At 33.0% G+C, this 24,565-nt stretch overlaps 3 protein-coding genes across 6 annotated transcripts in view; 1 reads left to right on the plus strand and 2 right to left on the minus strand.

The window, feature by feature from the left end:
• Nucleotides 1–8,490: 8,490 nt before the first annotated feature.
• On the minus strand, nt 8,491–11,144 carry LOC148597029 (uncharacterized). The gene is made up of 3 exons (XM_088562943.1): nt 11,038–11,144; nt 9,772–9,898; nt 8,491–8,913 (listed from the first exon to the last, which is right to left on the minus strand). Exons 1-3 carry the CDS (start codon nt 11,047–11,049, stop codon nt 8,525–8,527), a joined length of 528 nt encoding a protein of 175 aa, XP_088419069.1. The 5' UTR covers nt 11,050–11,144; the 3' UTR covers nt 8,491–8,524.
• A 3,721-nt stretch (nt 11,145–14,865) lies between these two features.
• The window catches only part of LOC148597030 (uncharacterized), a 32,365-nt gene continuing 22,665 nt past the window's right edge, over nt 14,866–24,565 (minus strand). The window contains exons 1-3 of one of the 2 annotated variants that reach the window (XM_088562956.1): nt 17,486–17,603; nt 16,259–16,391; nt 14,866–15,300 (exon numbers count right to left, since the gene is read on the minus strand). In XM_088562956.1, coding sequence (XP_088419082.1) covers nt 14,912–15,300; nt 16,259–16,391; nt 17,486–17,503 — 540 coding nt within the window. In that variant the 5' untranslated portion in view covers nt 17,504–17,603 and the 3' untranslated portion in view covers nt 14,866–14,911. Of the gene's footprint in view, nt 15,301–16,258; nt 16,392–17,485; nt 17,604–24,565 lie in introns of those variants that run through there. The other variant, XM_088562955.1, reaches the window with a different exon arrangement.
• The window catches only part of LOC148597031 (hydroxysteroid 11-beta-dehydrogenase 1-like protein), a 71,528-nt gene continuing 65,879 nt past the window's right edge, over nt 18,917–24,565 (plus strand). For all 3 annotated transcript variants that reach the window (XM_088562951.1, XM_088562944.1, XM_088562946.1), the window contains exons 1-2: nt 18,917–19,081; nt 22,997–23,218. The gene's annotated coding sequence lies outside the window, so the exon portion shown is untranslated. The remainder of the gene's footprint in view (nt 19,082–22,996; nt 23,219–24,565) is intronic.

Below are 24,565 nucleotides of genomic sequence, written 5' to 3' on the forward strand. Positions count from 1 at the left end.
GACGGACAAACTTGTCTTGGTAAATGTACCACCAGATGAAATAGAGGATGTTTATAACAAAAGTGACCAACAAGGGAAAGCCATTGTCACGAGTATAGTACCCAGCAACAAACTAAAGAGCATAAGCTCACAAAAACGCTTAGTAAAAGTACAGGAATTAGAAGAAGCCGACTCGTTAAGAAGCGGAAAAAAGTACAGAAGAGAACTAGGAACCGTATTCAACGTGAAACACTTCGCAAAGATATATCAAGGTTCTTGGAAAGAGACGACAATAGCAGGGAAATGTCAGGCATAAACGACAAAGCAAAAACGGCAGATGGGTACGCACATAAAAGAATCCTTAATGATAATATGGCGGTTTTGCATCTTAAATATAAGACTAAAACATCAAGTAAAGTATCATTTTCTCGCTTTTGCACAAAGAAAATTAATCAAAGATGTAAGAACTTCTATTCAATTACGAACTTTGTTGGAATGTAGTAATTTACGTTACCGATGTTTCTCAAAAAAACTATTGGTGAGACGTCGATTCCATTTCAATTTTTATTCCACAACATTTCATTTATACCTAGTACTATCAAATCAAATTGACAAGAACAAGAGATATGTTTTTCTTAAAGATTAAAAATCTTTCCACACAATTTCTTGTCAAGTTATGGTTACATTGCAATCTGTCTAGAATTATCAACAACATTTGAATTTTGTCTGTAATATTTTTTTTTTTTCATATATATGTTGTCATACTTTCGTATAGTTTCACTAAGATTCATTTTTGTTTTGGAATATGACATTATCAGGAGATTGTTAAATTGTAGTCTACGTGACAAATTAGTTGTAATTTACGTTACCAAAGTTAATCTGAAATAAAATTTTGCATTAGTAAAATTATCATTTTCAGACCAGAAACAACTTAATACAATTACCCATTGTTTTATTTTAACATCAAATGTTACTTACCGTTTAGATGATAATTGATGTAGGGTAGTTGGAAGACAGGCCTTTGTAAAACTGTTTTGTAACCCCCAAAAGTTGTTGTTCATTTTGATACTACATTTGTTTTATTAACCTCTTTTTTATAACCCTTTTTCTATGCTTCGGTATTAATAATCACACAATAGTTTTGTCTTTTGAATTAATTCATAAATATCCTTCATTTTTCTATGTGAATAAGTCCCAAATTACTAACAAAGGAATCGGAGGGGCTTCTTTTTTAAAATCTGAGTATGAATCTTGAGAAGTATCTCTGTGTTGTTTCAAGAATATTGATATCTCGGTTTGTAAGTGGTCCCCACGTTTCACAGCAAAAAGTCCAGTAGGAAGGATTACACGTTTCCATATAATACTACTTGTAAGTGAATTCATACCGCGTGGGTTTAAACCAACAGAATATAGTTAGTGAAGTTATTGCTTGAGTTTGTTGGCTATGTTTTCAGTTCTTTGAAGTGTGTTATTTTCCATGTCAATTACTGTCCCTGCATAAGTTATTTGTTTTTTTCCAGTCAATTATAGAATCACTCAGGTTGAATGGTATTTGCTCATTTGAATCACGGTTCTTTTTTGGTAGAAAACGTAAGGCCCTACCTTTTGATGCATTATATTTAAGCTTCCATTTCTTCGCATACGCATTAACAATATTTAGCATTTTCTGACAACCATTGATCGTTGAACTTAGAATAGTTGTATCATCTGCAAGAAGTATAGCAGGAATGTGAAGACCCCTTACGTTAAGTACTCCCTGCTTAATCCGAAAACATTACTTGAGATTCCATTGAATTGAACATGTGCAATGGCGGATTTGTACGAAATATAAACAATATTCCAAAAATTCCCAACTATACCAATTTCATTTAGCTTGTATAAGATACCATTTTGCCACACTCTATCGAATGCCTTTTTCTTATATAGAGATATAGCATAAACGTTAGAATCTCGTTCTAAGTAATAATGTAGCGACTTTTTCAGTGTATAAATTGCAGGTATTGCTATGTGGTCCTTAACGACCCCGAATTGTAAACGATGAGGAATAACACAGTTCGTCTTAGTTAATTTGTCTTGAATACGTCCAAGTAACGTTTTCTCGAAAAGTTTGCCAATCGCTGAGGTTAATGTGAAAGCGCGATAGCTGTTCGGGTTTGTCTTGACCTTATTATTCCATTTGTATAACGGAATATTTTAACACAGTTTTACCTCCGTGGATTAAATGTTGGTTTGTTATTTTATCTTGTCCCGGGGATTTACCAGTTTTTAAAGTACTAACATAGCTTTGCAATTCATCAGTTGTTATCAGATTTTCTAAATTGTTACCACTATTATGATTATTTGAAAATAAGTTATGAACAGATTGTGTCACGTGAGTTTGAAAACTTTTTTCCGTTTTCGTCGTCCGAAATACCCGAGTATAACCGTTCAAAATATTGTCCCCATAGGTCACACACTTCGCCTGGCGAGGTTCCTTCCTTATTATCGAAAAGTAATTTAGAAGTTGAAGCACCTCAATATTTTGCATTTCGGACCGTTTTGCAGAACTCACTTGTATCATATTCAGCTGCTTGCTTGAATTCTTCGTACTTTTCGGCATTCCATATCCTTTCTGCTTGTCGCCTCCGCTTTCTAAACTCTTTTTTTCAATTCTTTGTATTCCGTGTACAGTCTATTCGATATCCCCTTTGGTCTCCCAGTGTCGACCCACTCACGTCGGTCTTTTCGTTGTTTGTAATGGTAATTACCTAAATCGTTACGGTTCCAGTAAGGTTTCAAAAGGGAACGAAACTGTCCATACGGAATACACGAGTCCGCTGCCATGTGCAGAACATTCGTTATGATACACACATCCTGCTTTATCCCGTTTGTGTTACAGCACGAAATATCAGGACTATGAAAGTCTAAAAGTTTATTAATTTCAGTTTGATACATTTTAAGTTAAAAATTATCTGCTTTTGACCACTTCAGATCACGCTTATGAACACAAGGTCGGCATGATATGTCACACAGCAAATTAATATCTAATGACATAGACAGTGGAAAATGATCAGAGTATTCAAAAGGACAATCATCATGAACCTTAACTAGGGGTACACAATTTGTTAAAAAAAAAACTCTGGTATACCTATATAATCTATCAGTGTTCTCTGCGATCGATTTTTATTTCTATATGTATAGCAAGGACCAATTATTTTATGTAGTAAAGGAGCAACCTTTATATTCTTTGTTTCAAAAAAATACCTTAAAGAATTACTCTTGGTATTGTACAAAGTATTGTGTATATCAACATTAAAATCTCCCCAAATAATTGTGACATAATCTTCACTCAAAATATCATAGTAACATATTAGTATATCAAGATGTTTTATATACTCTGATTGTGAAAAATTTGTTGATGGCAACAAACTACAGATATCTTTGAAATTTTCAGAACTTAATACAGCTCCACATAATCTATCAGTATCAAAATCTAGCGGTTTGGTTGTTGTACCTGGCAGTTTACGTATGAAAAAAGCAGTACCACCTGAACGTCTATTTGAATCACTACAATTTTACTTATAATATAAACAACATGAAAACCTCTATCAAATTCTTGGTAAAAAGATACATTGTTCTCATTTAACCAATGCTCAGTGAAAAAAGATAAATTTTTCTCATTTAACCAATGCTCAGGGGAAAAAGATACATTGTTCTCATTTAACCAATGCTCAGGGGAAAAAGATACATTGTTCTCATTTAACCAATGCTCAGTGAAATAAGATACATTGTTCTCATTTAACCAATGCTAAGTGAAAAAAAAAATATCTAACATCGCAATAAAGTTTCTAAGTAATTTGTGCCATACAAGGCAACCTCAAATTCCAGCATAAAAAGTTAATCATGATAGAAAGTGAAACAAAACTAATTATGAAATACGTGTATCTCAATCCCATACTTGATTTGAATTGTTGTTGTTATATGGTATGTATTCCCGCCAATAGAATCATACAGGCCAAAGTGGCTCATCATTCACAACTTTTTCAAAGTCATTTTCATCAATGTTCACACGCATTGTATACGTGGATCTTCCACGAAAATCACGCTGCTTCAAAGGTTTCGTGTGAGTTACTTTAACACCATTTTTCTCAGCAAAGGTTACAACAGCCCTGCTCACCATATCATACGGGTTGTCACCCTTAACGTTATAAAGGACAATTCGTTTTGTTCTTTTTCTCACAACACCTTTGAATATATCTGTGTCAGTTTTTTTTTAATAAAATTTGTTTGTTTATGTTTATGCTTTTGTTTGATTTGTTTTGTTTTCTTCTTTCATCTTTTCGTTTTGTTTTTCCTTCTTTGTTGTTGTTCTCTCTCTCTCTCTCTCTCTCTCTCTCTCTCTCTCTTTACTATTTTGTTTTGTTTAGTTATGTTAGTTGGGTTTTTCGTCTACTTTTTTATATTATTTTTATTTTTTATGTTTTGTTTTTGAGTATTTCTTGTTTTTGTTTTGTTTGTTTGTTTGTTTGTTTGTTGTGTTTATTGATTTTGTCAGACCGGCTGTAAATGATCATGCTTTTTATTTCATCATTGTCATAAGGACTTTACTATCTGCACCAGGATGGAAATGATGGCAGTTGTTGAAAAGCAAGCTGTAGCTTCCAAACCTCCATCTTTCCAAACAATCAACACTTATTTTGCTGTATCCACCAGGAATATTTTCGCGGCGGGTCCAGCACTTGTCACTATCAATCGGGTGGCCGTAGGTGATTTCCTATCCCCAGCGGAATCTTTCAAAATAATATCCTCAATACAGAATCTATCTGTGTGAGTACTGTAGTGTGGACGGTCTGTGTATCTTTTTCCTTTCTTTCCACATCCTAGTTTGGTCGTGCCGAAGTAGTATGGTTTCCCTCTAGACGGGTCTGAAAAGTTAATGTTATAAATTTTGACCATACGTCCATACTATACACATATTGCCTGCGGTAGAGTGTGTAACTCGATACATCACTCTCTGTTGCAGGCAATACATGTTATTATACACATACTGTACTGCTTACAGTTGAGTGTGGTATACTAGATAACAACACGAAAGAAGTATATACTAATATTGACGACACAACAATTTTAGACCCTTATGAAAACTGAAGGAGTTCGCACTCATACTTTTTGCAAGAAAATTTCATATTTAAAGAATTTAACTGAAATATAAATGTGTCGCAGGCACCCAATATGATAGTAAGATTAAAAGAATTAACATTTTATACAGTAATGTAAGACCCGTATTGAACTTAAAATTGCTCGCACTCATAATGACTTATTTAAGAATTTAGACCGACATATATGCGTCACAAGTCACCCACATGATAAAAAGATTTAAAAAAAAATTATCATTTTATTAAAAGTAATTCTACAGTTTTTACTTAAACCGGTACTTATGTGCGTAATTCCGACTTCCTGTGCAATGAACGTTTTTAAACTGTTCTGCAATGCTAAGAATTTAACGCCACTTCTTAATCTAAGTTGTTTTCTCCCACTATCAAATGTGCAAATACAATATAACCTTGAATAATCCACAAAGCAAGTGGGAAAGTATTTCTGCTCAAGGGTTGTTCCCCTTTGTATATTTTATGCACTTCATATGTAAATTGGTAAAGTATTGCATAATTTTGCAGATAGTATTTGTATAAGCGGTGTCTGCTACAGTTGAGGAAGTTTTTACCCACAAAATTTTCTTAAAATTCTATTTACGCCTCCCCCTAAACCTGAGATCCTGTATCCGCCCCTGTAAACAATTGTCCTATCCTACTAGGGTGTAGCATGTTATGTTCCAGTCCAATCATCACCACTTACCATTGCATGTCGGTGATTGACAGGGATGTCTTCGCCACAACCATCCGGTACTGCATCGTGCTGATCTTGCTCTTCTGTGCCACCATAAAAATCCATCAGTCGAAGCCACAAGAGAAACAATGATCACAAAAAGAAACTAATTAAAAAGAAAATTTAAGATTACATAGTTAATTAAGCTATTTAACAAATGTCCATATAAATTCTGAAAGACTAACAGTGTATTATACAGCCTATGAAGGAACTTCTAGTTACAGTCCAGACGAAAGTACCTGGAAGTAGATCAAATGGATTAGCGGTTTCAATCTGAAAAAACAACAAACAAACAAGGGGTTTAAAGGTTATAATTTGCTATTTTTTGCCAAACTTTTCCAAAACAAATGACAAAGTTTTACATACAACAAAGGAGGATAAAATTCCGATTTTGGAGTATGAAGGGATGGCGAATAGTAACAAGCACATGTACATGTAATAGGAGTTGCGAACGAGCGGATGCGGATTTTGAGTGGGAGAAGGGGGTGCCGCTTCCATTTTGTTTCAAACTCGACTTCTTGAAGAATACCCATATTTATTTAAAGTTATCTTTCCTGCATTAACTATTTTATTTTTTATGTGATGGTTTGATGGTCTCAGTCTTGTATTCTTACCACATAGGCTTCTAAAGTAAACCTTTAATTTTCATGATTTTTTAAGGCGTATCTGTGTAATTTTTGACCATATTTATCCATTAAGGAAATGTCAAAAATACGTTTTAGGTCCATTTAAGAAAAAAAGGTGCAAACTTTGGTACACCAGAACAGGTCGAACTGAAAATAGACTTCTACTTTCACTTTTATTTTGAGTTCATAAAATAGACCCCTTTTCTGACGCATTATTGTTCATAAAATGCTGTTTTTCCTCAAAAACATTTATTTTTTGGTTTCATAGCTTAATATATACCCTATATTTTTTTATGAAAAATGGTAATCATTTGCGAAAAAGCAAAAAAAAAACAGGAAAGGCAAAAAGAAAGCGCACTACATGTTACAGCGTATACCCGCTCAGGAATATGCAATACAAGGCTGATACCTGATATATGGTATCCTGCCGTTAACTCCATGTAGAAAGACTTATAGAAATATGATTATCAAAATAAACGTAATATACAAGTGTATGATGCTGGACATTTCATGAACAAATCATACTTTTACCAACTATTTACGACTGGTTAGAACACTTTAAAAAAATACTTTCTAGATAACTAAGACCTTGTGTTTAAGATTTTTTACATTTCATGTCGATTTAGTAGTTTTCTTTCTTTTACGCAAAGTTAAATATTTTTGGAGTATTGATTTATTTTTTTTTTATTTGAAGACATAAACCAAGCTCATCCACTGACAACCTCGATAACTAATAAATAAATACAATCGTGTACGATGTATCTAACACGGCCTTGATTTTTTTTTATCTATATCGTTGTTATGATTATTAAAAAAAAAATACACTGTTATGATTATAATTATCAATATTATTATTATCATTATTATTAAAACTCTTTTTTTTTTTTTTTTTTTTTTTTTTTTATTTTTTATATTAAAATTATTTTCTTCTTTTCAAAATGATGTTTTATTCTATTTTCTCATTTCCTTTTTGTATTTATTTTCTTAGTACCTATATGTTTCCGTGTTTGAAGCGTAACATACATGTATATGTAATGTCTAACCGTCAAAGCTACATGTAGTTTCATATTGTTTACAATAATTTATGTTACGATGATACTTACTTTATTACACTACAGAGAGTGACAGCAGTGCATGATAATATGCAATTAGCATCGATCGTCTGTTTGGTTTTTTTTTTGGGAATCAGCTTTCACTTGTGTGTCGCATGTTCGTTTAAAAGATAATCTGATCAATTCCCAATTGCTTATTCTTATTTTTTTGTTTTTGTTTTGTTTTGTTTTAAAATTTGTTTTTGTTTGTTTTTGTTTGTTTCTTTGTTTGTTTGTTTGTTTGTTTTTGTGTGTTTTTTGTTTGTTGTTTTTTAGGGAATGTATAATATGTTCTTGTTTGTTTTAATGTGTTTATTTGTTTGTTGTTTCGTTATCTGTTGTTCTGTTTGTTGTCTTATTTTTTGTTTGTTTGAATATGTTATACATGTGTGTATGACGTGGATTTTTCTGTTCTGTTGTAATGAGTCAATATCTAAGCAGATAGTAATATGCTCCTGACAAATTAAACTTGTCTAGAGTATATCTAGGGGGCTACCATCTAATTTCTATCGGCGCAAAAGAGGATAAATTTTCTATATTCTGCCTTTTTATTTTGCGAAAATATAGGGCCTTCCTTTTTTCCGCGGCCTGTTCTACTTTTATATTTCTTGAAAATTTCAATCCTGCCTTTTTATTTCAAATATCATTTTATATATTGTAGCCCCCGCCCGATAAAACCAACGATCGAAGCATGAATGAGATGATTGTGGAAGCCCAAGACGGTCTTGCTTATGAGCACGTTCATGTGTTTCATGAGCATTTTAGCAAACTACCAAAGACACAGTGTTATTAACGTTTCCGTTATGAGGCTTGCGCCATACAAAAAAAAAAACAGTAAAAACAAAACAAAAACAAAAACAACAAAAACAAAAACAAAAAAACAAATCATAAAGATACTTTTCACAAATCGCTCAACCAGCAAAACACTAAAATTCAGTAATATTCATTTTATTTTGAATTTCTCTGTCATGCGCACCATGATGGGCAAGTGGACCTTGTACATAAAATGTCGGCCATCCGGTTGGCAAAGTGATGGCAGTTGTTTCTAATTAAACGATATCTTCCAAATTTTCGTTTATACTTGTCGGTGCAACGTTTCATGCATTGGACACCAATACTGCTGTAACCTGCCGGACGACCCTCACGTTTTGTGTAACATTTGTGCATAGCAACAGAATGGCCATAAGTATAGACATCTTTGTTAGTCATTCTTTCAAAGTAATACCCATCATACAATATCCATCGATGTTTTAGTTGAAGCGTCGGTCGTGATGGTGATGCTTCACGCTTCCCTTTCATTGCTATACACCAGAGCTTTGTGGTGCCAAAGTAGAATGGTTTACCTTTGGAAGGATCTGAAGTTTACAAAACAACTGCAGTTAAACTCATGGAACCCTCTATTCTTGGTGTATAAAGTATAACTTTTAATCAAAAATTCAACGTAAATGAACAAGGACCACCTTTCAGTACAACAAATGTCTTATACCAAAACTATCAAAATTCTTCCCGGTGTGTTTAATGTATTTAACCACGTGTAAGCGGACATGAGAACTGAGGAATCGACAACGATTCACCATTGCGCATTTGTAGAAAAAACGAATGTTTAAAAGTCTTCTGGAAAATACACAGTGTTGTTTATTTAAAATATAGACATTTTTTTACATGAAATCGGTATCAGGACACTTGTATTTTCTAGGCCTACATTGTTTGATATTAAAAGAGGCATCAGCATAATGAATACTAAGTTGAAATAATGTTGTCTAAAGTTCAAGAAGCAGGTCATTACAGTGAAATTGTTTACCTTAAAGTACCTCCAAAATAAATCAGCAGTTTTCCCGATTAGGCAGAAAAATGGATAAAAAATAAACGCAAAGGAGATTAAATATTTTCCGAATGTTAGTGAAAGGGTTGGATATGGAGTTTTTGGTCAAACTTACACTGATTAAATATTTATGAGGAGAAGAGTTTTGAAAATGTGTCAACGACGGAGACGGACGACGGCCACGACGGACGCCAAGTGATGGCAATAGGGATGATGTAGTAATGGAAAGGGCCAACAACATATCACTGCATTATAAGAGCTACTTCACATTTGATTAAGAAAATATTGCGATACTAGCTGTTCCGTGGCATGACATTTCAAAACAGGAAGTGCGTACAGGAAGTACCGAACTTTAGTTTTACACGATTCGATAGATACATATAAAACTCACCGCTGCATTTAGATGATGTGCATGGTCGTCGTTTCCACCACCTGCCACATCGATTTCTTCTATATCTCCGTCTAAGTAGCCAGCTATCTGTGGACAACACCAAAATAACCAATAGTACAATAAACGCCTGGTAAAAGCAAATGAATACTTTAACTGTAATAGACCCTTTTGTGGTAAGTTGATGAGCATGCTCAGAATAAACTTCCGAGAGGTAGGGCTCTACTCATGGTCATCGACTATTCTACGGTTAGCAGAAAAAATGTCTATTGAACTACATTGTATCAAAGGGGCTTGGTGAAATGTATTTTAAGTAACATATATGCTCGCTGCGTGTGTAATATGAACCTCGAAAAAAAATCAAAAAGGAAATTTACGAGTTGCTTACAGCCTTTATTTTAAATTGGATTTTTTCTCGCCTGAAATCGTCATTGACTAATTTAATTTTTCGATGCCAAAATCGAGTTGATATGTTCTATTTCTGTATTAAACCTCCCCTACACTCTAAACTTCTCTTTAAACATCGATTTTACCATGTTTTTTTTTCACCAGATACCAGACGACGGACAACTGCTACATGTATGACTGGAAGTGAAAGTATTGGCGCTCAGTATGGTCTAAAATGTGTAACCCGTACCCGTACCAGTACCGATCCAAATAATATTTTGCTAAAATATCAATTCTTACGGTATGTTAAGAAACGAAAACTGCATAAGATGTGGAAAAGTATGTTTCGATTCATTTCTAGTGAAGAAACATACCGTAAGAATTAATTTTTTTGGATGATTATATGTGAACGTGAGCCCTCTTTCGCATTTTAACTCATTAAGGCAAAATGACGTATATGTGCATTGTACATGTAATGTTTAGATGCGAATTAATAAACTCTGGGGCAGATCCAGACACTCAGAAAACAGAGGTGCTGGGACAAATTTACCAATTTTTGTCAATTTTACAAGTGAAAATGACAAATTTACAATAAATGGAGGGTTGCTCTTTGTAATAAAGAAACTGTTTCTAAGGAAAATACGCGAGAGAGAAAGAGTGGTTTTAATTAGTTGACAAGTCTATAATTTTGCCAACGGAATTATTTTGACTAGTTTCATTTCTTGCCAACATTAGGCAGATCTCTTATTTCTATTTTCATCATTAACTTTTGAAAATGTCTCCGATTGTTTAGAATATGTTCAACTTTTGAACTTTTTCTTTATTTGCATGCTACTTTGTTTGACATGTATTTAAACAAATAATGTATAAAGTTAAACTCACCTTAAATTTCATAGTATTCAAGATTAACAAAATTACACTCTGACGAATTTCAACACAATCTCTATAGAGTTTTGTGATAAAAATTGTAACATGAACATGTATAAAAGCTTAACATTTACACGTTTAAGTGGGGGAATCTTAATCTATACGTAAATTATCATTTGCGCCATTTATAAATGTTGTCGTTGTGTTATATTCAGGAACTGTTCATTGATAATCGATGCCCTATGGTGACCAATTTGAAATATCTCTTCCCTTAACTAGAAAAACACACCGAGTCAATCGTAAGGGGGAGTACCATACATGTATGATATTGAGTAGGGACCTTGATGGAATTTTGAAAAGAATAGTTTTGCTCGAACCATTTTGGAATCTGGAAGGTCATAATAATGCTGAAAAAATATCCTTCCAAATCACTCCAGATCTGATCCGAACATAATTTATTATACATAATGAAAATAAAAGAATACAAGTATGCATATACATATATAATTAAGTCTAACTTTCATCCAAGCACTGGAATCTATTTCAAGGCTAGAAATTTGCCGTGCAAATTTGGTCGCTATAGTTCTTTCTTTGCTCTGACACTACTTGCACTAATTCCAAATACACATTGTAGATAATATAATACATAATTCTCCGTAAACTTCTGAAGGAAGTAGACCGTTTGTATTCAGCATTTTACATCAATCTCATGTAAGCATCAAAGTAACTTGGACTAATTTAATTTTATTTCCAAGGAAAGCTTGAAAGGCTTTGGGGAAATAGAATATGACACAAACATATCACTGATTTCAAGAGTTACGTCCCATACCCTAGGTTTACCACCTTAAGCAGTTCTTACTCAGTTTTGTGAACCCCCATTTCTTTGGTCATGAACAACCACTTTACTTCTAGATTACAACTAGTTTTTACTACAGTTCAGTAACATTGATTTCGACATGTAATGTTGATGACAACGTGTAAGCTCAATAAAATTGCACACTCAGTTTTACTTAAGTAACAGTTTTAGTAACAATCATGCAAATTGTGTAAATTAAATATGTGATACAACTCCTCCCCCCCAAAAAAAAAAACAAAAACAAAAACAAAAACAAAAAACAAAACAAACAAAACAAAAACAAAAACAAAACAAAAACAAAAACAAACAAATGCTACATATTTTGTATTTATGTTATTAAATTGCTTTATATGTCTATATGATGAAATGTATAATTATTCATTCCAATCTGTCTGTTTTCAGGAGATAATCCACATGGAAAATCCAACAGTGTCTATTGAACTTTCATTACTGTCATTTTCATAGTTATTTCCATTAATTTGGAATTTTACAGTGCATTCTATATATATATTTTTTTCCTCCTAAGAACACGGTTTCTATGAAAAACCACTTAATATTTCCTGTTTACTTAAGCATTGTAAAGAAAATATTAAAAATAGAAATATGTAGGCTTTCCAACCATGTATCACATTTTGCATGATTCTTAGCTGGAGTGATACTTAATATCATTGGAAAAGTACAGATCTATTTGAACATGCTTTAAGAAAACCAACAACAGTGCAGGAGGAGTGGATGCTTAACAGAAGACCACCAGTTTTTAGAGGAATCAAAAATCTTAGTGTGAAGGCGAAAGACAACCACACATGTTCCATGTATGGAGTTCGTTCCGGGTAAGGATATTTTTCATTAAAAAACGAAGATGACCTTTATCGTGCATTAAACTCCACCAAAGGACATTTGCCCGAAGTCAGTCCAACTCGAACGTATTAGTCCGTGGGCTGGGAGGGTCCATCATGCACTAATCAACATCATGATGATTTTCAGGTACCATTAAACCTCCCATTACTGAATCAATTTGTCCCCAAAGAATTCTGATTCTTTTTCACTTTAAGTCTAAGTATATTTGTATCCAACTGACACAAAAAGCCAAAAATTTTGTGACTCAATTGTTCGAGCGTCTAAGTCTTCCTAGGATAGCACAAGAAAATAAACAATATATATATGTATTGGTCTCAGCTTTGTAATGGTCTAGTTGCGGTGACATGTAAGGTTTTGTAGCAAAATGAAAATTATGTATCCTTACCCAATAAAAAATCGCTCAAATTGACATTTATTTAATGTTAAAACCCTACAGTATTTATGCTTCAGAAGAAAATGAATTATTTAGTATTTTCTGCTTATTACCACGTCAATGATACCTCTGGGTTTTTATGACTTGTGGCGATTTTTATAGTTAGAATTTGACAAAATTGTGAAAAATGCAATTTTCGATTTTCCCATAAAAATTTCGACTGTACAAGTTATTGCTCAAGCAAAACATCTCAGGATTTAAATCATTCCAAAGATAATTCAATTTTCTTCATACGAAAGCCACCAGAAACTATTTTTTTTGAAAGAATATTCAAAAAAGGGGAAAATATCACAGCATAAGAACACCGTAACTCATACTGTAGGCATAATTCATTGAGATAATGATATATCCAACATATCGATAAATTCAGACGCTTAGATTTTATTTACTACATGTATTACTATAAAATCGTAAAAAATGGAATTTTCAGAATTTCTGATTTTCTTCTATATCACCTGTTATTGTCATTTATCATTCATACCTTAGTTCTATCAAGCAATTTGCAATTGTATGATACAGTACAATTATATAGAGTTGTCTAATTATCTTCCACTTTAACAGAAATTGGCAATTTCTTTCAAACACCGTTCTTCAAACAAGCATGTAAATATTCAAATACGTTTATATAGCATAGTAGCTATCTAATGATCCAAAGTAATGTTTTATTAAACCTATTTAGGTTGCAGAATTGTACCCTCATCCCACTAAAATCTGCCTCGATATGCAAAAAATTATCTGCTTGAGCAATAGCTTGTACAGTCAAATTTATGTGACCTTTTATGTGACCTTTTATGGGAAAATCGAAAATCGTATTACAATTTTTGATAAATTCTGACAATGAAAATCGCCACAAGTCATCAAGAGAACCCCAGAATTTTCAATTGTAATTGTTGTGAACAGAAAATACCAAATAAGCCATTTTTTACGGGAAAGTATTACTCTAAGGGATTTGACATTGAAAATGATGTCAAATTAAACGATTTTTCGGTTGGGTAGGTAAACATAGTTTTCATTTAAAAATTTTCTCTAAAACCTAGTTAGTTGGTTCTTGGCAATCAGGACACGTTCTTTCAACATGGTGGGACGGTGATGCATAGTCACCCGACCCCAAACTTTACCCAGCGGCAGACGTTCGTTTCTTCTCTTACTATAGTGAATTTCGAACGTCAGACGATGTTCTGAGCTTGACCCGACCCTCCTGTTACACTTGTAAGATACATGTAAGTATTTTGTGGTCGTTTCTTTATCTTCATCACGTAAGAAGTACTTACAAGTAAAAACGTAATAAAACCAGTAAGATTTACATGTACGCCCATAATTACATTTTAATATTTTAATCTTGCTGTTTCAAGTTATATTATGTTGTGATAGAAGTTGGTTTTTTCTGTTGTTGTTGTTTTTGTTTTTGTCTTTATTTGTATTAGTATTGTTTTTATTAGATCCCCACTGGTTCACTTATAGTCGCTTTATGTGGTTACTTATATGTACCTTGATTAGTTTTAGGTCAAGTTTACATTGTATTTGTTTTAACATTTGGTGTTCGTCGAAGTTAAATGTTTAGGACATTTTTTCAGTCACTAAGGGACTATGACTGTGCTGCTTTTTGTTAATATATACTCTCATAACACTCTCGTAGTTTCTTTCGATCATTTCTTCATTTATTTTAATAATATTTATGAAGATAAAAAGAGTAATATAAGTTTGCATTATTTATTTTTTATAATTTATATATTCGTTAATCCTCATGCGCACCATGATGGACACGTGGATCTGGTGCACAAGATGTTAGACATCCGGTTGGCAAAGTGATGGCAGTTGTTCCGTAACAGACGATACCTTCCAAATTGTCGTCTGTACTTTCTGGTGCATCGCTTGATACAGTCGACTCCAAGTTTGCTGTATCCGGCGGGACGGCTCTCGCGACTAGTTCGGCATTTATTCATGTCGGTGGAGTATCCGTAATTGTAAACGTCAGCATTTCTTAGTCTCTCGAAATAATAGCCGTCGTACAAAATCCATCGGTGTATCGTCTTCAGTGTTGGGCGTGTTGGATGGGATGCTCGTTTACCTTTTTTCGCCATACACCAGAGATTGGTTGTTCCAAAATAATACGGTTTCCCTCTAGATGGATCTGAAAATTAGATACAATGCAAATTCAGCAATATTTCATAGAGTATTGGCATCATTATTACATGTATAAGTATTTGAATTTAGAATATTAAATAATAGTCTCAGCCTCAGCTGATTTAACCAGACATTGTATATATACACACGCTTGTACCTCACCTTTTCCCGTTCTCCTTTCTTCGTATTCTCCTCGATATGGCAACTGATCAAGCTCGATCTCACGGATAGAAGATTAAAAGGATCAAGATTAAATGAATCTCTATAGAAGATCTTGAATTTCTTCTTTCTAGAAAAGCAGAGGACGCTTACCTTACCGGTGCACCTGGTCCATGCTCCCTGTTTTTTAGTGGAGTTCGAGTTGCTCATTTGCTTTTGTTACTTTGTATGTGTGATTTAGTTACTTCGTGTTCTTTGTTGTGCATGTCTGTTTTCCATGTCTGGTCTTGTCCCTGGATTACATTGTTTTGATTACCACTATAACCTTGGTTCCCTTGATTATTTTCTCAAGAGTGTGAGAAATTCCGTCTTTTTTTCTCACACGAGTGAGCGCCGACAAACCACTTGCGATTATAGTAATTTTTAATCCGACGTCATCAGTTTATTTTTCGGGTACTCAACGATTTTGAGGAACTTTGAATTGGAAAAATAGGAATTATTTGGTCAATTTGCAAGTTATCATTTATGAGTCAAGGGGAAGTACAGAGAAACAGACATACGGACACATAAAGGTACTTGTCTATATAACACATGATATCACATACTGTCGTGATAACTCGTCACTATACGTGTAGCGGGAAGTGTTAAAATTTAGTGTACAATTCTCAATAATAACTATAGGAGTATGTTTTAGGTGGCTATATTCTTTACTTCCCATGCAATCACCATAATTCTTAATTTAATTTCTAAACCACCCAATTGAGCTAAATCTTACCCAGCATTTCCTTCAAATACATCTGACTCACCATTACACATAGTTGATGTACATTTATGTCTTCTCCACCACCATCCTCCACAACGATTCCTTACACTTCGACGTCGTCGCCGGAACAACCAGCCGTCAACAGTCAACAAAGAAACGACAAGCACCAACACAAGCTGATTGAAGAAATATATATAATGAGCGACGATTTAAACAAGACCACGCGCCCCATCTGGCTATAAACTACACAAATTAACATTAGTTACCATGAACCTACACGTATCGATAGGCGTTACATTACAATATTGTGAAGGTAGAACATGATTCCAAGTTATGTGAATCTGAACTTGACTCTCTATTCAATGGCTCCGAATATGCAAATTTTATTAAAAATAAATTACATGTACATCGTAAATAGTAATGTCAGGATACCAATATCTTATTCACATTCTATTGATACCACCATCCTTATTCAAATTCTATCTTTTTTCCAGTTGTTCTGGTCAAAAGACTTGTATCATAAAAACATAAATAAACACGTTTCGATCATAGAATAGAAACTCAAAGTTCTCAAACCATTTTAAGAGCTAACATAAAACTTTTTTTAATATTCATGTCTATATATAAGAAGATGAAACAATACATGTAGTTCTATTGGAGTGGTATATTGCCTGTATCAAGCATTCATCAGAAACGGTTCCGGAAGGCTTTTAATGGTGAAACATTTTGTGCAATATTTTTTAGAAAGAACAGTAAAAAAATGTCTGCATGGAACGACCTTTTTTCAGTTTTAACACCTGCTTTCATATACATGACTAATTACATGTATTTTGAAACTATAAGACAGTTTATTCGGATGTATAACTGTGATTGTGATGTTTTGCTAAAAGTTAAATCGTGCGCAGGTCTGGCTGTAAAAATTATCATAAAATGAAAATTTTCCTGAAATTCTTGATTTTTTTTCATATCTTCAAATTCAAGTGATAGGTGATTTGATTGATATAAATCAAAATTTGAATTGAAGACGGATTTGAGGAGGAAATAAACCCGGTCCTGCTTTCGTAAAAATTTAATTACTTTCCTAATTTTGAGAAAAAAAGTTAACCAAAACTGAAACACTAATGCAAAAAAAAAATCCAAAAAACAAAAACAAACAAAAAACAAACAAACAAAAACAAACACAGCAACAAACAACGACATAAAAAAAAAAAAAAAAAAATTAAACCGAAAAAAAAACCCGAAAAAAATGAAGAAAAAAACCGGAACTTACCAACAGTCCTATTTTCATGTTGCCTTTAGTTGCAGACTCTAAGCTGAATGCTTTGCGGTACCATTATAGCGAAACTTGAGTTTTTGCGCAATTAGCATTGATTTTCATGTTTTAACAGAAATACTTGGAATCACTATTATATTTCAGTAACATGTTTACAACATAATGACCGATTTTATATTCTTGTGAAAAAATAATGTATTTATAACAAGAATTCATAACTTGTCTAGCCCGAGTTTTCTTTTACCCTTGAGCCCTCTTCACACGCGGAGTAGGGGAGGGTCTTTTTGTTAAAATTTGGTTCAGGGGTGCAGCTGAGGCTGAAAAAAAAACACTTCCATTCATATATTTGTCTGGGAAGAAATACATACCCATTCATATATATTTAGTTGTAGACAAAAATGTAGAAAAATGTAGTAGTATAGAGTGGACAAACATCAATATTTTGCAATATTAGAAAATAATTTTTAATATTACAAAATCAGTTTTTTTTTAAATTAGAAAATATTTTTCAATATCACAAATTCATTTTCTAATACATGTACATTGTATCAAAAATTCTTTATTTAGTAATATTATAAAATATCACACATTTTGTAATATTACAAATTGAATTTGTAATATTAGAAAATGAGTTTGCAATATTAAAAAAATCACTTTGCAATATTGCAAAATCAGTCACATTTTAATATTAAAAAATGATTTTCTAGTATTATAAAATAAATAATTTAGTACAACAATGCATCGATCAATTTCTATTATTAAAATATATAAATATTCGATTGAATATTCAACATTAAAAAAAAGGTTTTTTTTTTTATTAGAAATCAAATTTGTAATATTAGAAAATAAATTTGTAATACTAAAAGATCCTTTCTTGATATTAGAAAACACTTATTTTGTAATATTAGAAATCGTACTTTTTTGATATTGTAAATCATTATCTGATATAAAAAGAAATCGTAACTGAATAAAACAAATTCATTTTCTAATATTAGAAAATCAATTTATAATATTAAAAAAAATAACATTTTTAAATATTAGAAATTTAATAGAATTTTTAATATCAAAATATTATCTTTTTTAATATTAAAAACGGGTTTTGTAATTAAGAAATCAAATTTGTAATATCAAAAAATGAATTTGTAATATTAAAAAATCATTTTACACTCATTTTGTCCACTTTGGCTTGCCATAAAAATGACCCGTTTATATAGTATAGCTAAGAAATGGCAGCCCGTTGACAAAGTTAAAGGTCTAGATTTTATCAAAAGCAAAATATATGAATAGATTGGGGTAACACAATCCCAGCGGCATCCCTATCAAGGCCACCGAGATATACGGATATTGAAAGCAACCGACATTGTATGTAGTGTTGGAATTTTCCCGCCTAAATTAAGCCTGTGCAGTGGTAAGCAATTAGTTTTCTTGAAAGTTGCCATTTTTGTACTAACTGTGGCTAACAACGATGGCACCATTTTCTTTAGCAGATCCAGGGGAGGGTTAAAAAAAATAGCTGTGAAAGACTGGACCCCTCCCCCTGTTTTAAAAATCTTTGAATCTGACCCAGTAATGGTCCAGATGATAAGCCATAAGGTAGGTTAAATTAAAGTATAAAACAGGGATTGAATTTAAGTAATTTTTCACTAGCTGAATTTAGCAAGTGCTGAGATTGTAAGTTCCTTGGATTATTTCTGAACATATAGAATTCAACAAGCAAATTTTATTAAGTGGAAATAATTTCTACCAGCAAAATTGAATTTTAACTTGTATTTCCCCTCAAAGTCTGATCCCTGTAAAAGTGCCATTTCAGTTAAAATTTAATGACAATTAACAGATTAATGCTTCAAATCAGGGTAGGAAACTCACTCAAATTCTAGCCAGTCCAGAATAATTTTTTTCAATATATTTACTATATGGCTTAATAAATTTTTGCTACAATTAGCCAGTCCTGCCAAAAAATAGCCAGTCTCGGGCTGGCCGGCAGGCTACTATTTCTAACTCTCTTCAAAGTTAAAAAAAAAAGACAGAAGTTTGTTTTGTTGTTTAAATACATGTACAATATACTTTTGTACATTAACATGTTGCTTCTACAAAAAGATATAGCTGCGAAATCATAGCACTTGATCTTTTTTTCTTTTTTTTTTTGATTCTGCGATCTAGAGAAAATACCAAAAAAAATAGTTAGAGCTACGTTTCGCAGCTACAAAAGATATATTTTGAAATTCAAAATCAACTAATCAGTTAATGATAAGACATTAAAGTGGTCAAGCCAAGGTAAAGCTATTCCATATCTTCAAGTCCATAATGTTCTATAATTTTTGCTCTGTCGCAGAATACATGTATATGCATAACACTAGGTAATGTGTGATGCCATATGTTAATATTTTATAACATACTGGTGTGTATTGTGTAAGTTAAGAACATGTTCTATAATAGAATAAGATTAGATAAGTTTTATTTTCAATACAGCATACATGTATATATTTCAAAACTACATGTACAAACATAAGCTGTGAGGAGTTTTTTTCCCAAATATAGCATATACATGTGACATAAAAACATCTTCATGTACTACAATTATGAGGCATTCAAACATAAAAAAAAAAAAAAAACATACCGAGCACAGATACAAGGACTGGTGTGCCGGGCGTACGCCTCCCCTAAATCAGTGAGAAAAAAAATTTCACAAGTTTCACCCCATTGAAAGGTGGTGCCCAGTAATTTTTCCCTTCTAAGCTGCTGAAAGGTACCTCCTGAATTTAAAAATTTCAAATATGTTCAAAAAAGCAAATGAAGAAAATTACATCCTACAAAACCAAAGGTTCCTGCATTGCAAAAAAATAATTAAACCACTGCTAAGTAGCTGACTAAGCATCACTCAATAAGACCAGAAAAAAACATTAATATTGGAAATTAAAATTAACACAAAGCAGATTTAAGTTATTTGCATGCTTAACAGCGACATCCCAACCCTGTTCAGGACTGTATGAAGTTCTTAAATTATAGAAACTGTTGACAGCCCTGAAAATCCATTTATTTGCTGAGGTGCCTTTTTAGTTAAAAGCAGAAAAAAATTGCATATGTACTTATTCTTCATACCATTTAATCTTTTTGAATGCTCAAAAAGGGAGATCTCCCTTTTTCAGCATTTATAAGAGGGAGATTTAGCGTGGTGACATTTTTCACTTAACAAAAATCCAAGATCAAAGATTAGAACAAAGATTTAAATTTATGATTATCTCATTAATCCACTAAGGGTTTCTAATCAAAACTTGAGTAGTCAGTACAACAAAAGGATTTATTATTTATTGCAGAGTTAGAAATAGTAACCTGCCCGCCAGCCAGAGACTGGCTATTTTTTGGCAGGGCTGGCTAATTTTTGCAAAAATTTATATAGCCATATAGTAAATATATTAAAAAATTGTATTCAGGACTCGCTAGAATATGAGCGAGTTCCCTACCCTGTTCGTGGATTATTATGTTACATAAACATTGTATTTATATTAAGATACTGAATTAGATAAAACATAATTTGTGCAATATTTCTGCTAAGAGATATTTGGGAAAAATTTTGGGAAGAGGGAGATTTGTGTCTCCCACATTGGACATTTTCTCAGAGGGAGATTGACCTATAAGAGGGGAGTCTCCTTCCTATAGCGGGAGGGTAAACTGGTATAATTCTTGTTCTTCTCATGCACTTTTATCATTCAGACTTGTGCCATGATGTGTGTGACTTTATTGTTACCTTGACCTTTGACCTCAAGGTTGAGTATACATGTATGTTCATGTTCTTTGTTGTGTTTGTATATTTTCCATGTCTCGGTCTTGATCCTTGGAACATATTCTTCTGATATTTGAGTCTTGGTTCACTTGAGTACACCCACCTTGTGGGTAAGCATGTTTATGATCCACGTGAAAGAAACTAAGCAATCTCTTTTTGATGAGAAGTATGTAAATATTCCTGCTTGCTTTGTTCATTGGTGTTTTGTTTTTTGTTCAATAATTTTTGTGCTAAGTAAGGCTATAAAAGTTACTTTCTAATCAAAAATAGGGACGTCGGTCAGCATTTTCATTTTATGAACAAGTAGAAACGATCAGTTAACTCAAACACAGGGAGGACAGCTGAATTCTTTCATTTTAAACAAGAAATACTTTTTTTTACTTTCAGTATGCTGATAAATTGGCTTAGAGTTGGGGAAAATAATAGGATTAGGAACAGTTATATATTTATTTATGACAAACATTCAACATGCTTACAATGTGCAAGGTGAGTTTTTCGTGTGTTTATGGTTCAAGGGAAACAGACTAAGCAATCATTTGGCCATACTGCATTCATTTAGTCCATCTGTCTCACAGTCCCTTCTGTTACATGTTTTTGTAACAGATTTGTCAGCTTTACTGGAGGGAATGCTTAGATATTTGGTATATTGCCTTGAATCTCACCTTGACTGGCACTGGTCTTCCCATTTCTGGTTTGTTACTCTTCTTCATTCAGTTTACCAATCAACTAAGCAGTTTTTTACGCGCTGCATAATAGACATTTTTCTCACAGATTTCTCAGCTTCTAAGAAAGGGAGTGCTGTTTCTAGAAAAGCAGAGGACGCTTACCCTACGGGTGCACCTGGTCCATGCTCCCAGTTTTTAGTGGAGTCCGAGTTGCTCATTTACTTTTGTTACTTTGTATGTATGATTTTAGTTACTTCATGTTCTTTGTGGTGTACATGTACATGTGTATGTCTGTTTTCCATGTCTGGTCTTTGTCCCTGGATTGCATTCTTTTGAGTACCTCTATAACCTTGGTTCCCTTGATTACTCATAGATATTTAGTATATTGCTTTCTTGTGATGACTTTCACCATGCATCCCTTTTACAGGTTGGTGCCTCATCTACTTCCTGTTTACCAATCAACTTCATTATTTTTTAGGCACTGCATAATGAAAATTTTCCTAACTGATTTCTCAGGTTCTACTGGAGGGAATGCTTACATATTTGGTATATTGCTTTTGCATGACGACTGTACTGTACATTGTCTCCCCCTTTTTCTGGTCTGTGCCTCATCCACATCCAGTGTACCTAAAACTTAGTTTTTTTGGTGCTTCATAATGGAAATATTCTTAACAGATTTTTCAGCTTCTATGACATGGAAAGCATAGATATTTGATATATTGCTTCTGCATGATGACTTCATTGTGTGTCATTTTCCCAGCTTTGACTGAAATTGTTTAGTGCAGGTATTCTTTGCATGACATATCATGCAACGTCTTGGCAGTATGTTTACTTGTTTTGTCCAGTTTTGTTTATAATTTGTCCTGACATTTTCCCTGAAAGTAAACATTTAACATTATGTCTACTTTCATTACAAATATTCGTCACCCAAGTTTATCTTGTTCGTAATGGGAATGTTGTGCACTAATTATCACTTTAATGTTAGTGGTATCCCACCAAGTAAGCTATGCTTTTCTTACACAAGAAAAATTGCTAGAACCTGTCGACTTTGTTTATTTTCAGAAGCATAAATGCTAATCAGATTGCATATAGCTGTCAGGATAACTTAGCTTTGAATGTCTTAAAGAGGACATCTAGATGATGGAGTGATCATTTGTTCAGTACATTAGCCTTTTTATTTATAATTTGGCTATAATCAGTGTGCTGACATTACTTCTTAAGTGTGGATTAATTTGAAAGACTAAAAGAGACGTATATATAGTTGGATAGTGAATTTTCCTTGAAGTAAGTACATGTATTTATCAGCAAAATGAAGTTATAAACCTGTACATGAATATTTGTACATGTATGTTCCAATCCTAAATCAGAACTAGAGCCAGCGTCGCAAACTCAATCAAATTCTAGCCAGTCCTGAATACAACTTTTCATTATATTTACATATGGCTATATTAATTTTTGCTATAATTAGCCAGCCCTGCCAAAAAATGGCCAGTTTTGTGCTGGCAGGCAGGCTACTATTTCTGATTCTGCTATAGCACCTATTGGGCAGCTTTAATAACTGGAGTAGAATTTTTTTTTTCAACTGTTAAATGAAGGGAACTTTTTGGTGTGTATTAAAAATTTTTTTTTATCTAATTTGTGGTCGTAGTACTGACAGTAACATTTCTTTTGTAAAGTATATTTGTACTTTACATAACCACAAAAATCTTTTTCTATGATATAGTACAATGATTTAACCCTGTTATTGCTGTAATTGTTGTTCGTCTCTGTTAACTTTATTTTATTTATTTATACCTTTGTCTTGTACATATGCTGATACTACATTGATACATTGATTCTTCAATTTAATCTCACCTCTTGTCTGTAACTTGCTGTTATTGGAACAATATAATTGGTTTATTAAGGACTTAGACCTAGAGTAAGGGACATAACTCTTGCAATTAGTGATATGTTTGTATTATATTCAATATCACCAAGGCCTTTCAAGCTTTCCTTTGAAACAGAATAAGATCAGTCCAAGTTACTTTGATGTTTACATGAGATTGTTGTAAAATGGTGAATACAAACGTACCAGTGATTTGTTAGAGTTGTGTCCCTTACCTTGAACTATTAATGACATGCTTTTTGGCTCACTTGGTTGAAGGCCATGTGAGTTATTGCCATCAGTTGATGTTCATCATCATCGTCGATGTCTGTTGTCGTTGTGACCATGGCCGTTGTCAAATATGGTAACAAAGTGTGATACCACAATGTTCATTACAGAAAATTGCAGAATTGCAGAAGGGGGTGATTGGCCCCTTGTCAGTTAAGCAGGATCATTTTCAGAATAAAGGGGGCCAATATGACAGTATGATAGGGGGTTGTTTACAGAATACAAGAGAGATTCATTCAACAAATAAGTAAACATAAGGTTTATACACACTTCATAGTTTTATTTTAGGTGAGAGGTAACAGAGGTACATACACTTCAAATTAACAAAAAAATAGTTTGTTTTGTTTATTTATTATGGCATTTTGTTGATTGGAATTGATATTCATTTTGATGTTACAGCTCCACTTAGAACTTTCTGTTCTTTTCTGGGTCATATCCAACCCGGCCCAGGCTCATGGAATTCAGTTTCCATTTTACTC

Source organism: Perna viridis, chromosome 15 (assembly GCF_037379345.1).
Source record: "Perna viridis isolate PV_CMFRI_1.1 ecotype Kerala chromosome 15, ASM3737934v1, whole genome shotgun sequence".
NCBI lineage: Eukaryota > Metazoa > Mollusca > Bivalvia > Mytilida > Mytilidae > Perna > Perna viridis.